Below are 13,501 nucleotides of genomic sequence, written 5' to 3' on the forward strand. Positions count from 1 at the left end.
ATATATATATATATATATATATATATATATATATATATATATATATATATATACATGTTATTGTATAAAAGTTATTATGCATATAATTTATTAATCATATATAAAATCACATGCATTATACATCAATAACACAATTAGACATTGTTTAATCGTGATTCTCTCACGAAATAACTTATTTTATTCAGCTGGAAACGTACTTCATTATTTAAGTAATATATATTAATTGAATGAGATACTTTCTGAGATTAAAAATGAATTTGTCTCTTCCTTACTTAGTAACAACACTATGCATGAATATCCCATCATGTTTGATCATGAATAAAAAAAAATAGCTTCATCGGAAAGAAAAAAAAATGTTTAAACAAAACTATTTACATTTTATCCAGCTAAAAACGTATTGATTTCATTATATTAATAATAATTAATTTTACAACTGTGTAATTTTATTTGATGTTATAATGGTAGAGCGAGTTTCACAAAGAAGGCTATGTTAAACAATATTATAGTTATGTTAATATTTCAAAGTCCAATCATTTACCATCATATGAAAATGTATTAAAAGAAAGTAAAATAAACTAATACAAAGAGAATCACACTAAATTCATCATAAAAGTTACAATTAAGAAAATATAGATAAATTATATCTATTATAAAAAAAATTAAATAAATATAGGGAGATATGACATTAAACAACTTATATGGTTATGTATGAATCAAAGTTAAATTAACTAACTTATCCACCAAATGATTTTCTTTACCAAAAATATGAGAAACTTTGAACTTTATACGCTTACAAAAATGCAAGCATCAATGACATCTCCTTTTAAGACTCCAAGGAACTATTCATTCATTTAAAAAATCATGATAAACTAAAGAAAAATCATTTTCCAACCAAGCCTCTAAAAGCCTTCTCTTTAAGCATACTCCAACACATAAATGGCCCCATAGCTTAGTATAAATAAAAGTTTGTACTCCTAAAAAACTCAAAAATTATCCACATATTCTCTACAACTTCCTCTAAAAATATAAGCACATGAAACAAAACTATGACAATCTCTAGTTATACCATCAATATTCACCTTAAATCAATTGACGGATGAAACTTGTCATATTATATTCATAAATGAAACCACTATATTCTCCCTAATTTGAATATTGAAAATTTTCAATACAAAAAAACTATAGAGATAATATTATTCATATGTTTATTAGATTTATTTTCAGTCATACACAATAACATTTTAATTTAAAAAAAATAGTATAATAAAACGTAATTGGATTCTCAAATATACTATGATTTTTCATTTTCAAATCATTCAAACAACTAAAGTAATAACAATCATTTTAATTACTTTAAACAAAAAAAACCAAAAAGACTTCATAAATTAAACAGTTATATCTAAAGAAAAAAAAACAAAAAGACTTCCTTCACCCATTATAATAACCATAAAATAATAAAAAAAAATTAACATTATTATCACACACAAAAAACATAAAATCACTCTTTTTTTTTTAACCTCCAAATCAATAGATAATCAACCATAAAACAACCTCAAAAAAACCAAAACTTTAGTTGATATCACCTTATTCCATCAAATCAAATTCCTCGATCTACACATTTTATATAAGAAAAGCAAAATCTTTTATAATTTTTTAAGATTATCTAGAATCGAGTTAGGCACATCTTATTAACTGTTAAAAATGAAAGAAGAAATAAACTAACAGAAAAAATGAAACTCCAAGACTTCGTTATAGTATAACTTTATTCTATCCTTTGTATCATACCAAACTGACAAAAATTAAAAGAACATATGTTCCACGTAAAGGCAATAATTTATGAAATTGGTTACCTAAAGGCATAAGAAGAAGTACAGCTTCACCTTCCCATTAAAGGTGCCACGTGGCAATGGGCAATTCACGCGCCCCTTTATCCACCCTAATATATTTCATCTTTTTTTACTGTAATTAAAAATAATCGTATTCGAATTTTATAATATTGTTGTAGACGCAACTTTTTTTTCCTAGATATTTAATAAGTTACGTGTGTAAGAATTAAATTTGAAATATTTAATTAATTAAAACAATTTTACGATAAATAGTATACCTATATCTTTATCATCCATCATTCCTTTCCTAAGTTCAATACTCCGAATTTCAAGTTTACCTAATCGTTTTTGCATTGTACTGTCACCCATTATTGTCAAATCTAACCTTTTAACCTTTTAATAGAAAGTCATGATTATACACATCATTGCCTCTAATACTAATGTTTGGTGGATCGAAAAAGAGAATTTATTCGTTCATTACATTAACATCGATAACATTTTATTATTATATAAAAAGTTAATATCATTCTCTATTCAAAACTTTAAAATAATTTCATATAATATTTTATTTTTTATTTTTATTTAATGTGAAACTTGAATTCACACTTAAATACTCAACACATATCAAGATATAAAATAAAAATTATAACTTATTTTACCTCTCCTCAAAAAAATTATTTATGTACTAATTTATGAATGTGATATGCTTATGCACGATATTATAATTTATAACATTAATTAAATAAATTTCTATAACAGTTTACTTTAGGAACTTAGATATACGGTAGTATATAAGTATTTTATAATTAAAGTTAAGAAATTAATGGGTTAAGTTATAATGACTTAAAAAATCGATAATAATTGACTTTTGTACTGTCATCGTTAATATTCATTTCTATATCACTCAAGAAAATAAAATTGTATTCTTTTGACTATTTTCGTTTGAGATGATCTAAAGAATGACTTTCTCCACTATTTATATAAAAGATGAAAAATTACGCATGTTCCAATCTTCAATTAGAAGAAGATTACCGAAGTTTATTATAACACTTCTTTTTAGGTAAATTTGAATGTATTCAGATAAGTTAATGATATTCTATTGAGGGAAAAAACTCTTATATATTGAATTATCAATTTTCAAAGTTAAAAGTAATTAACCCTAAAATGAGGAGAAGAAAACAAAATAATTTTGCATATCCTTAGTTTGGCCCTCTGGAGAGATTGATTATGGTCTAATTTAAAATTGATTAAACTTATGGTTGTTAAGAAGCCATGTTAAATATGCCACTTTTCAAGGACTTTGTTTGGCCAAAAAAAAAAAGGGTTTTTTTATGGTCAATAAAGCAAATAAGTTAAAACCCACAAAACCATAAATAATTAATATCAACTTGTTTCAAGGTTCCATCACTTGTACTTGGTCACCCCAAACCTCATTTTAGTAACATCCACTTTTCTCTTCATCAAATTTCTATTTTATTCAAACATGTCAATGTTAATTCCTATTAAACTACTCTGATTAACTATTTAAAAATCTGCTTAACAAGTTCACCCTCTTGAAATTAACATGTTGAAAAATAAAATGTTCAAACTATTTTTATAAAGTTATACTTTTACTAATTATTTAACGATATACTTCAAATAATTTTTTAACGATAAATAGTCCGTATATTTTTTTAAAATTTATCAATGATTTATATAATTGAACATATACTTAATTAATTTTCGTATATGCTTAATAAATCGGGAAAATTAACAGTTATTAAAATTAGCATGGAAGAATTTCTTAGCAAGATATTTTAAATATACAAATAAAAAATAGGGAATAATAATATCTGTTCAATTGCATATTAATATTCATTTTCCTATTTTCCTTTTAGTAAATATAATTATATTGTTATTTAATAAAGTTTTGAACTAGTTGCAGGGCACATTATGTTGTTATTTAATAAAGTTTTGAACTAGTTGCAGGGCCTACAGTGCAGGCCCTCTTAAAAAAATTATCGTATGCCATTTTAAGTAGAGAACACACGGTATTCTTTAGTAAAAGGCGAAAGAATAGTTCGCTTTGCATTCACTACATGGCTCCGTGACTTCATAATGCAGAAACTTTGTATTTTATAGTACATATAATTCATTATATTCACTGTGATGTTCGGTGTGGACCTTCTCTTAGATCAGGAAAATAGAAATAGTTCACTATTTCACTATCTTACCATCTCACTATCTCTCTCAGTTCCCTTGTCTCAGCTAAAGATTAGATAAGGAACAAGAAATTTAGCCTATGTTAAAACTTTACTTTTCCAGAATCAATGTTTTTGACACTGCCAAAATAGGTTCTCAAGGCTTTTGAAACCTATTTAATAACTTTATAAAGCAAGGTTCTCCATTTTTTTAGTGTTTTTGTTCAGATGTTGAAATAGTGTGACAATATTCATTATTTATCATGAACTAAAGAGGTATACATTGAGTATTTTGATCTCTCCAAAACAATATTCTTATATCTGCAAGCCTATGATCTTGTGAGTCCAAAATTCTATCTTCTCAACTATATGTTTGAATCCAGATTCTCACATTTACAAATTCTTTCAATCTAAATATTTTCTCAAATCTTCCTAGTCTTCCTCTTACAGCAAACTTAGTGGAGATTTCAACTTATGAGAATAGATAATTCTTTAAAATATCACTTTATTCTATTATTTATAATTGAAACTTAAATATTACATACTATAATAAAAGGTACTCTACAATTTAATTTCCAAACTGAATCATCATCAGTTACTGTTTAAGAAAACATAACACTGATAAGGATGACGATTACCTATTCAGAAGTAAATACATCTCTTGCAATTCTTGGAAATTATCAAAGGCTTGCTGATTAGTCCTTCAAACCTTACATACGTTATTTACATGTTACAATATAGTACTAAAATAGAACCAATACTTAAAAACTAAATTGCAGAGATTTCCAATGGAATTCTCTTCCAAAAATTAATGTATGCCGTTTTATGCAATGAAAACACCAAAGGCTTCCTCACATCACATAGAAGCAAAACACTAGTACAAGCCACAACAAAGTAAAAATTGTCCAAAGCAAGTCTTCACAACGCAAGAAACCGCTCATTCTCATCTGAAGCATACATTCGCAGCGTCTCAATCTTCATCAAACAACTCACACTACACTCTTTCAGCCTCAAATCAACCAACCAAGAAAACAACATCCGAAAACACATCCAAATCAGGAGCACTTTCGATTCAGTTCGAACTCTTGCACTGCAACATATTGTCTTCGTCTTCTCTGAGGTTGCAAATTGTCTTCATCTTCTTACACAGACCAAAATAAACCAAAATAAAATCCTTAATTCGCAAATGAAATCCATAATTTTCTTTATATTAAAAATTAGATGACTGGTCAAACACTCTTTATTTAAATAACATAATCCACGTAATGAAACAATACACATCAACATAATATTTGTGCACCAATCCTCCTTCTAACTTTGTCAATCACAACTTAATAGAGGATAAAATTAACTCAATTGAGACTATTTCAAATACGAAAATCCATTTGAAATTTCTAACAAACTTGAAGATCAAACAAGAGTTTAAACCATTTAGGAATAATAAACCTTAGGACTATTTATTTTCCCTTTCAAGAAAATAGGTTCAGTATTTTGTCCCTTTTGCAGTCCATAAATGTCTTGGTCCTTCAATTTGATTTTGATTTGTGAAAAAATTAACATAATTAGATCTCGATTTATGATAAATTGATGTAATTAGATTTTTTTTATTAGTACGGTAAAAACAGTGTTAAATATGTCAATTTGTAAGTTTTTGAATTTTTTATTTTTATTTTTGAATTTTCAATGTTTTTAAAAAAAATCACTTATTAATTCAAAGTTGCCACGAGACATTGTCGCTGTCATATAGTTTCAATTCAATTTTTATATTTGTTCTTTAATTTAATTTAATTTCGATTTTTTGTGAAAATAGAGTAATGTGGTCTTTCTTCGAATTGAAACAAATTTGTTTATTGTATAAATCTTATGATGTTATTTTTATTAAAACTGACATTTTTAGTAAATTTTTATGAAATTTTTTTTAAACTAACTTTAATTATATTAGTGAGTTCCATTTAAATAAATTACTATTAAATAAATTTTTATACAGAACACGATAGATCCTGATGAGAGCAGGGATATTGTGAACAAGACAGCAGTGAGCAAGGGAATACCTCTTCCCTTGCCTATGCATTCAAACATGTCCGTTCCTGTCAGAAGTGATGGTGTCTCTGATGCACANTCAACTGAATGCCCAACAACTAGTGAACCACAGAATCAGCAGGATGAACTCACGGTTGAAGGAGGGACAATTAGCATCTCAAGTGTATACTCCCAAGGGTGGGTAATTGCTTAAAATTTATTTCTGTAAAATTGTATGGTTTTGTTGATAAAGATGTTTGATACACAGATTTTTAGAAGAATTTTCTTATTGTTAAGGTTTTAAAAGTCCTTCATTGTTTGAGTTATGATCTAAGTCTTGTCCGTATTACATTTTTGCAAAGACCTAGACAGTGTTGTCATATTTGACAATTGCAAGGCTACATGTATGTTGATTTCACGTGCCCAACTTGTTAGATTTTATTCTCTATTTTACTTATGCATGATCATGGAGGAGAAAATCTGAGCTGTGGCTTTCTTTATCATGACTGAGGGGACTAGCCAAATAGATGGGTCTTTACTTTTATGAAAGAAAAGGGAAAAGGGAACGTTCCATGACCATTAATGACCCCAAAGTAATTTGTCAATTTGCGTTTTTTCCCCCATTTTGACGAGTGCTGAACTTGGTTGCTTGGTCACTGTATTATGTATATGTTCATTGTAGGGATCGTCAAAAGGTTGGACAGCTATTGCTCACATTACTCCCTTTTCCCCTAGCTTGTCTTTAAATTATGAACGTGTGTGACATTCTGAAAACAACAGTTATTCAGGTTAAGAACTACAATAAATTGGCATCTGTAAAAGTTAATGTTTCTTGCAGTTTTGTAAAGATTTATAATGGTCTTGAGTATGAGTACCAGCTGAAGTCATTCATTCTAAATTTCTATTATCGTTACTCCTGTTAAGTTTCAGTAATACTATTTTGGACCCTCTAGATGCTTCTTCAAGCGTTTAGAATTAAAGTCTTTTGTCATCTTTTAATAACACCCAAGTTTTAAACCATTTGAAAAGCAGGTTATTGAACAATCTAACTCAGGCATTACAAAGTGCCGGTTTAGATCTGTCACAAGCTAGTATCTCAGTTCAGATTAATCTTGGGAAACGAGCAAACAGAGGATTGAGCTGTGGGACCTCTTCTCCCAAGGTATATAATGGCATGTTGTCTTTATTTATCGATGTATCTTCTCGTTTCAGGATGTCGAAGAAGATTTTGTTACACTATCAATGTTGTAGGAAGGAATATCGTAGGTTGTCCCAGACACTTTAAAAGGAATAAGGAAAACATTATGTCATGCATACTTATTGTTTTTATGAAATTATGGGATTCATTTGACAGATATTTTAATGAAGTCTGAATTTTATATTCTAGAATTACAACCATTAAGACAATTCAAATTATGATCTTAGCAAGTCTCTGTGTAATTTAAAAGAACTGACAAGTCTGTAACCATTAAAAAAACTTTTTAAATAGAGACATAGGAGAATTGACAAGTTTTAAAAGAGCTTTTTAAACAAAGATGGCTCAGGCTCAAGCAATGTTTAAAATAAAAAGCATCACTCGCCACCAGGCGAGACACGAACTGTGCGATGCGACCACACGGCGATACGATGGTAAAACGACGGCGGCGACTGGAGTGCGACCACAAATGAGAACTCTACGAATGGAGCGCGACCACTAATGAACGGCGACCACAAATTAAATACTAAACTCAAAACTGTTTTTATTGTGTTGTAATGTGCTGATGCTGTCTCAATATTATCTGATATATTTATTTAACGGTGGTTAATTGCCAAAAGTAATATTTTTGTATCACGTGACTGTAAGAAAAAGACTTAATGTACAAACTAGTGTCATCATTTTTCCACTCAGTGAGAAATAATGTCTGAAACAAAGCAGTAATTTAACCACACAGTGGTCAATAATTTAAGCTACTTCGTTTTTAATGATGTTAATTCCTTAGTTTTTATTTTTAACATTGTTGATGAAGTTGTGGTTAATGTTGTAAGAAGGTAATGCTGGGTCTGATCACAGCCGCAGCCTCTGCAGCAACATCGATAGTGTGCATAGCACACAATGGAAACACAGGTGCCAATTGGTTTGCAATCTGCCAACAATTCAACAACTTCTGTGAACGCATTTCGGGTTCTCTCATTGGCTCTTACATTGCTGTTGCTCTCTTCACAATACTAATCATCCTATCAGTTGTTGCAATCTCTCGAAACTAAGGTGTGTTCCAACTGTTCTATGCCCTTTTTCTTTATATAACTTAGTTTGAGGAAAGAAAACAAAAATTGTCTTCATGAACATTTTTCTAGTGTGCATTTGTGGTTTGGTATCGAAGTGTGAAAAATGTTGTTGAATTGTGGTTTCTGGGTGTAATCGATGAGTAATAGCAGAGCATGATTACATAGAGCCTTTGTGTTAAATTTGAAATACTTGGAAGTTGCACATTCTAAGGAAACATGTACATAAATTAGAATTCCAAATACTGATATATATATTAAAAAAGAAGAAAAAATGAGTAACAAGAGGTTTTATACCACAAAAATTAGAATTCCGAATACTTATATACCCTGCAGCTTCCTCCTTGTGCTATGTTAGTATGGCCACAAGTTCATCTATTGACTTCAATGTCTTCTCGTAGTATAGGTACGATTCATAGACCTTTGGCGTCCGAATATACCGATCAAACTGAACAAAATGAAAAACAAAAACATTAAAAGTGACAGTCCTTCAACTGATTAGCAGTGACAGAGACAGTAGCAGTAAGAGTGTACCTCTTCAAAGTTGTCGATCAACTCATTAGCAGTTCTGACATAGTCCTTGCGACGATTCTGAGGCAAGGTGGAGAAAGCAGTTCTCAAATCCTCGTCAAGGTAGGCCTGTTTGATGCGAATGTAGAACATGATATACCTCCAAGACAGAGTCTCCAGAGGCTCCCTCATGTCGTGGAGCCCTTCAGCGGTCTGCTTTATACGGGCCACCGCGTCTTCCGGGGAAAGACCGGGCCCGAAGAAGTGCTCCCAGATGAAGGAGCGGGTGCCCCAGTTCTGGGCCAGGGCTTGTTGGGTGCTGCCATGCACTGCTACCACAGCTGTGGAAGTGACGAGGAATGTGGAGATGAGGTTCCTTCTGTTGGGGCCGGTGTGGGGGAGAGTGGTGGAGGTGGCGGCGGTGGAAGAAGACTTTTTGTGGTGGGTTTTGAGGTGGGCGTGGAGGAGTGTGGTGGCGTGAGTGAAGCTGGACATGGTTTGTGTTTGGATAACGTGGTTTGGGGACGTAGGTGGTGTTTGAGGGAGTGAGGTTTGAGTGAATCTGAGGCTTCGGGCAGGGGGTAGGCTGACCCTTCTGACCGCCCTAACAGCTTGATGATTTGATGTGCATGATGCCCATGTGGAATATTTATCTTCTTCATATTTGGAACAGGTTTCATTTTTCTTAATTTCTCTTATCTTCTAAACCAACGTTATCTTAATTCAAGTTTTGTTAAGATGAGTTTGTTGGTTTTATTTAAAATTAAAATGAGTAATATTTTTTTTCACTTGCTAACTTTATTTTTTTTCTAAAAATATTCATACTTTTATTAATTAAATTATATATATATATATATAACTTAATTTATTATTTTAAAATTATGATATTTACAATTTTTTTCATATAAAAGTATTCAAACAAAAATCAACCATTTTGAAATTCATTTTAACTAAAATCAATAAAAGTAAAATTTTCTTTTCTTTCTATGGACTCGGTCATGTTTTTTTTTCTTATGTCTTCAGGTCGTGAGAGGATGTGGACATTTTTTTTTCTTTTTAGTGCTTCAATAATTAGTGGAATGTTACATAAACAGTTTGTCCTTGTGTAACTCCTCTTTTTACATGCATTTACATTAATGTTCCTTCTTTATTTATATATATATATATATATATATATCTTTAATCACTTCTTAATTGTCTTTCTTTTTAGGGCTTCAACTTTCATCCTTTATTATTTTACTTTTCATTTTTTGTTTTTTCTACCTCTTCAATTCACAATTTCTATGCATCATAAAACTGTTCACAACTTCTGTGCACCAAATAAAATTAATCGGTTGGGTTGAGTTCAGGTGTAGTAGTAAACGTGTAATACATAACTTACAAAAATATTATTCAACTTTTCTTAAAATAGAAAAAAAAAATGTAAAACTTTTTCTTTTTATACTAGATAGAAACTTATTATTGAAACATACATATATTGATTTTTTTCAAATTAAATTTTAAACATTCTTATTTAAAATTTAGTTAACACTTTAAAGTATGTAATCTTAAAATTTTAATTTTAGCCTTTGGGTTTAAATCACAACTTCATGAAAGTGTTTCATTCTCCACCTCAAACATCTCATTTTACAATTCTAACTTTTTCAAAACTTTCTTTTTAACTATAGTAGATATATCGTTTATTTTTTCTATTAAGTAATCTTACATTTCTTTAATTCTACATCCTCTAATTTTTTTTAAAACAAACTGCCTTTTATTTATATTTTAATAACTATTTAACTTAATTTAAAAATATAATATTATTTAATATTTTAATAATTATTAAAACATAATTTATATTATTATAATAATTATATTACAAAAATTAAAATTATAATAATTAAAATAAAAGTAATAAAAATAAAAATGATTATATAAAATCTGATTTAATATATATAAATATATTAAATTATATTACATCAATAAAATAGAATTTTGAAATTTTTAGATTTCTTAATTATTATTTTTTTATTTTAATTTTTTTATATTAATACTATAATAATATAAATTATATTTTAATAGTTATTCAAATATAAAATATATTAAAATTTTAAATTAAATTAAATAATATAAATAGAAAACAAATTTTTAAAAACATTCGTGTTGAATCCACATTCTCACTTATTCGACCAATCTAAAGAACCAATACTTCTAAACTAGATAGCAGAGATTTCCATTAGGAATCTCTTCCAAAAATTAATGTATGCCGTTTTATGCAATGAAAACACGGTATTCTTTAGTAAAAGGCGAAAGAATAGTTCGCTATGTTTTCAGTGCACGGCTCCATAGCTCTGGAAGGAGAAAACATTTGTACTTTATATTATAAACAACCCTTTCTATTTGTAATGCTGCTCGATGTGGACCTTTAGCAAGAAGTTGGTAACAAAGAGAATTGGACATACCTAATCCCTTCACTTTTTCTTCTTTGAATTTTAACATCTTCCAAGGGTCCTACTCCTCAATGCAATAAAAAATATCTGATGTTTCATCTCACTTATAATTTCCCTTGTAATCTTTTAAGTCTCAAAACCTAAAAGCAGATCAGGAAGAAAAAAATGTGCTGTTAGTTGAAAGCTTTGCTTATGACAGAGACCTATAAATGTGTCTGATTTATATGAGCCTTCAAAACCAATGCTTTTAACACTGCTAATCCTTGCATGTTATCTTATTGAAAACATGCAACATATTAATTTTTTACCTTATTTATTATCTGTGGCCAAAAACGAGTTTTCAGTATTTGCTTTATTTACCTGTGAATTTGGTAAATAGCATGGCCACCCTGAACCTTTTCGTGAAACATACTTCTGCAGTAGCAGAGGCAAATTGTTCTGAGGTTTGCAGAAGCATTTTTTGATCTGGAAGCTTGTATATCAAGAAGGTCAGTGGTTTTAGAAAATGGTTGAAAAATGCATTGAAAATAAACATTGAGACTATTTTTTCATGTCTTCTTGTGGAAGATTACCATACTTTTACACTAGTTGCAATGTTGCTGGTGCAACTAAATGTTTTAATTTAAGCCACGTTTTTTCAGGGTAATTGACGTTAACATTCACTTGCAGGTGAGTATAATAGGACAGAAATATATATATATATATATATATATATATATATGGGCGTGGCATGAAATTTCAATCCAAACTTTGCTATAAATTGAGTCATATGTGTAGGTGGGGCAGAAGAGCAGCACAGTTAATTGTCAGAGCTATATATGATTTCATGATTTTAACAGGGTTCACCTGATTTCACCCGTTCTATATAAATGACATTGATGGCTGATTTTACATTTCAAATCAAATAAATCCTTATATTTGAATTAAGATAAAAACCAATTTCAAGTTGTAACAGTAATTGGACCTTTGACAAATAATTATTAGCATTTATTTCTGGTGCAATTTATATTTGAATTAAGCCCCTTTTGCAGGGTGTTCGAGAACAAAAATAACTTTGTACAGATTTAGGCTTTATACAATTTTTTTAATTTAAAATCTAATATTAAAAAAATTTATAGCTCAGTCCAACTTATGAGTTATATTTTAAATTAAAAAAATTGTTTAAAAATTAAAATGAAAAATATTATTTAGAAAAATAAAGTTGCATGAAACCATTTATTCAATACAAATTTAAATTTGACATTGTCCAATACATTGAAAATTATATTTAGATTAATTTTTCTTGCGTTTAATATACAAATCTTCTATTTATAATATAAAAAATATGAGTTAAATCTAAGATACAAATAAGAATTAATAATAAATTAAAAAATAAAGATAATATATTTAATAGATATAAACAAAGTTGAGTCAAATTTGTGTAAAATTAAGTTAGGATAACATTATTTTAAATAAACTGATATTATGTTAAATCAAATTCGTGTTAGGTGGAATTATATTTAACTTGAATTAGACCAAACACAAGTTAATTTTAATTGTATTTATATCGAGTTAAGTCGAAATAACTTATGTTGAAATAAGTTGATTGGATTTGTATTGAATTTAGATTGCTAAATCAAATTAAATTTATGTTGATGAAGTCGAGTCTTACATAAGTCTAATTGAGTTATACATATATTTCATAAAAATATTTGATATACTATGTTTAGTTGAATTAAGTCTATATCATCATGTTGAATTGAATTATATTCATGTTAATTTAAGTTTTAATCAAACAATATTAATTTAGAATGATACAAAACTAACCAAAGTCAAACCTATCTTAGACAATATCGAATTAAATCCAATCTAACTTAACTTAAGTCATAACTTTTCAATTAATTTGCAAATAATAAAAATTAGTCAAGGATTAAATTACAATTATATAAAATATTAGACATCAATTTATAGTTTTTAATTTTTAAAAATTCATATAATTTTAAGAAGTATTTAAAAGTTAATCAATGTTTTTTCAACTTATTTAAAATCAATAAAAGAAAACTTATTTTTAGAAATTGTTGATACGAACCAGTGGATCATTTTGCCAAATGGCGCCTTATATATTCTTATGTATTGTTAGATATTTTTGTTAACCTCAGTTAATTACTCGAAATCGTGTATCTTACTCGTACTTTAATTATCTGCGAAAAGTCAATAAATATCAATTACAACGTAATTAAAAAATTAAAAAATATTTAAAAAAATAAAATCTTAAACTTTCAAGTTTGACGGATAG

At 28.5% G+C, this 13,501-nt stretch overlaps 2 protein-coding genes across 2 annotated transcripts in view; one reads left to right on the forward strand and one right to left on the reverse strand.

The window, feature by feature from the left end:
• LOC106770645 overlaps positions 1–8,411 on the forward strand; it is an 11,097-nt gene extending 2,686 nt beyond the window's left edge. The window contains exons 2-4 of the mRNA XM_022784833.1: positions 5,994–6,223; positions 7,058–7,187; positions 8,051–8,411. Of these exons, the coding sequence (XP_022640554.1) occupies positions 5,994–6,223; positions 7,058–7,187; positions 8,051–8,269 (579 nt within the window). The 3' untranslated portion in view covers positions 8,270–8,411. The remainder of the gene's footprint in view (positions 1–5,993; positions 6,224–7,057; positions 7,188–8,050) is intronic.
• Positions 8,412–8,531: 120 nt separating this feature from the next.
• LOC106771345 (photosynthetic NDH subunit of lumenal location 2, chloroplastic) lies at positions 8,532–9,452 on the reverse strand. The gene is made up of 2 exons (XM_014657313.2): positions 8,822–9,452; positions 8,532–8,735 (listed from the first exon to the last, which is right to left on the reverse strand). The coding sequence occupies exons 1-2, from the start codon at positions 9,290–9,292 to the stop codon at positions 8,637–8,639; spliced, it is 570 nt and encodes a 189-aa protein (XP_014512799.1). The 5' UTR covers positions 9,293–9,452; the 3' UTR covers positions 8,532–8,636.
• Between the last annotated feature and the right edge of the window lie 4,049 nt (positions 9,453–13,501).

The sequence above is a fragment of the Vigna radiata genome, chromosome 8 (genome assembly GCF_000741045.1).
Source record: "Vigna radiata var. radiata cultivar VC1973A chromosome 8, Vradiata_ver6, whole genome shotgun sequence".
In the NCBI taxonomy this organism is placed as follows: Eukaryota; Viridiplantae; Streptophyta; class Magnoliopsida; order Fabales; family Fabaceae; genus Vigna; species Vigna radiata.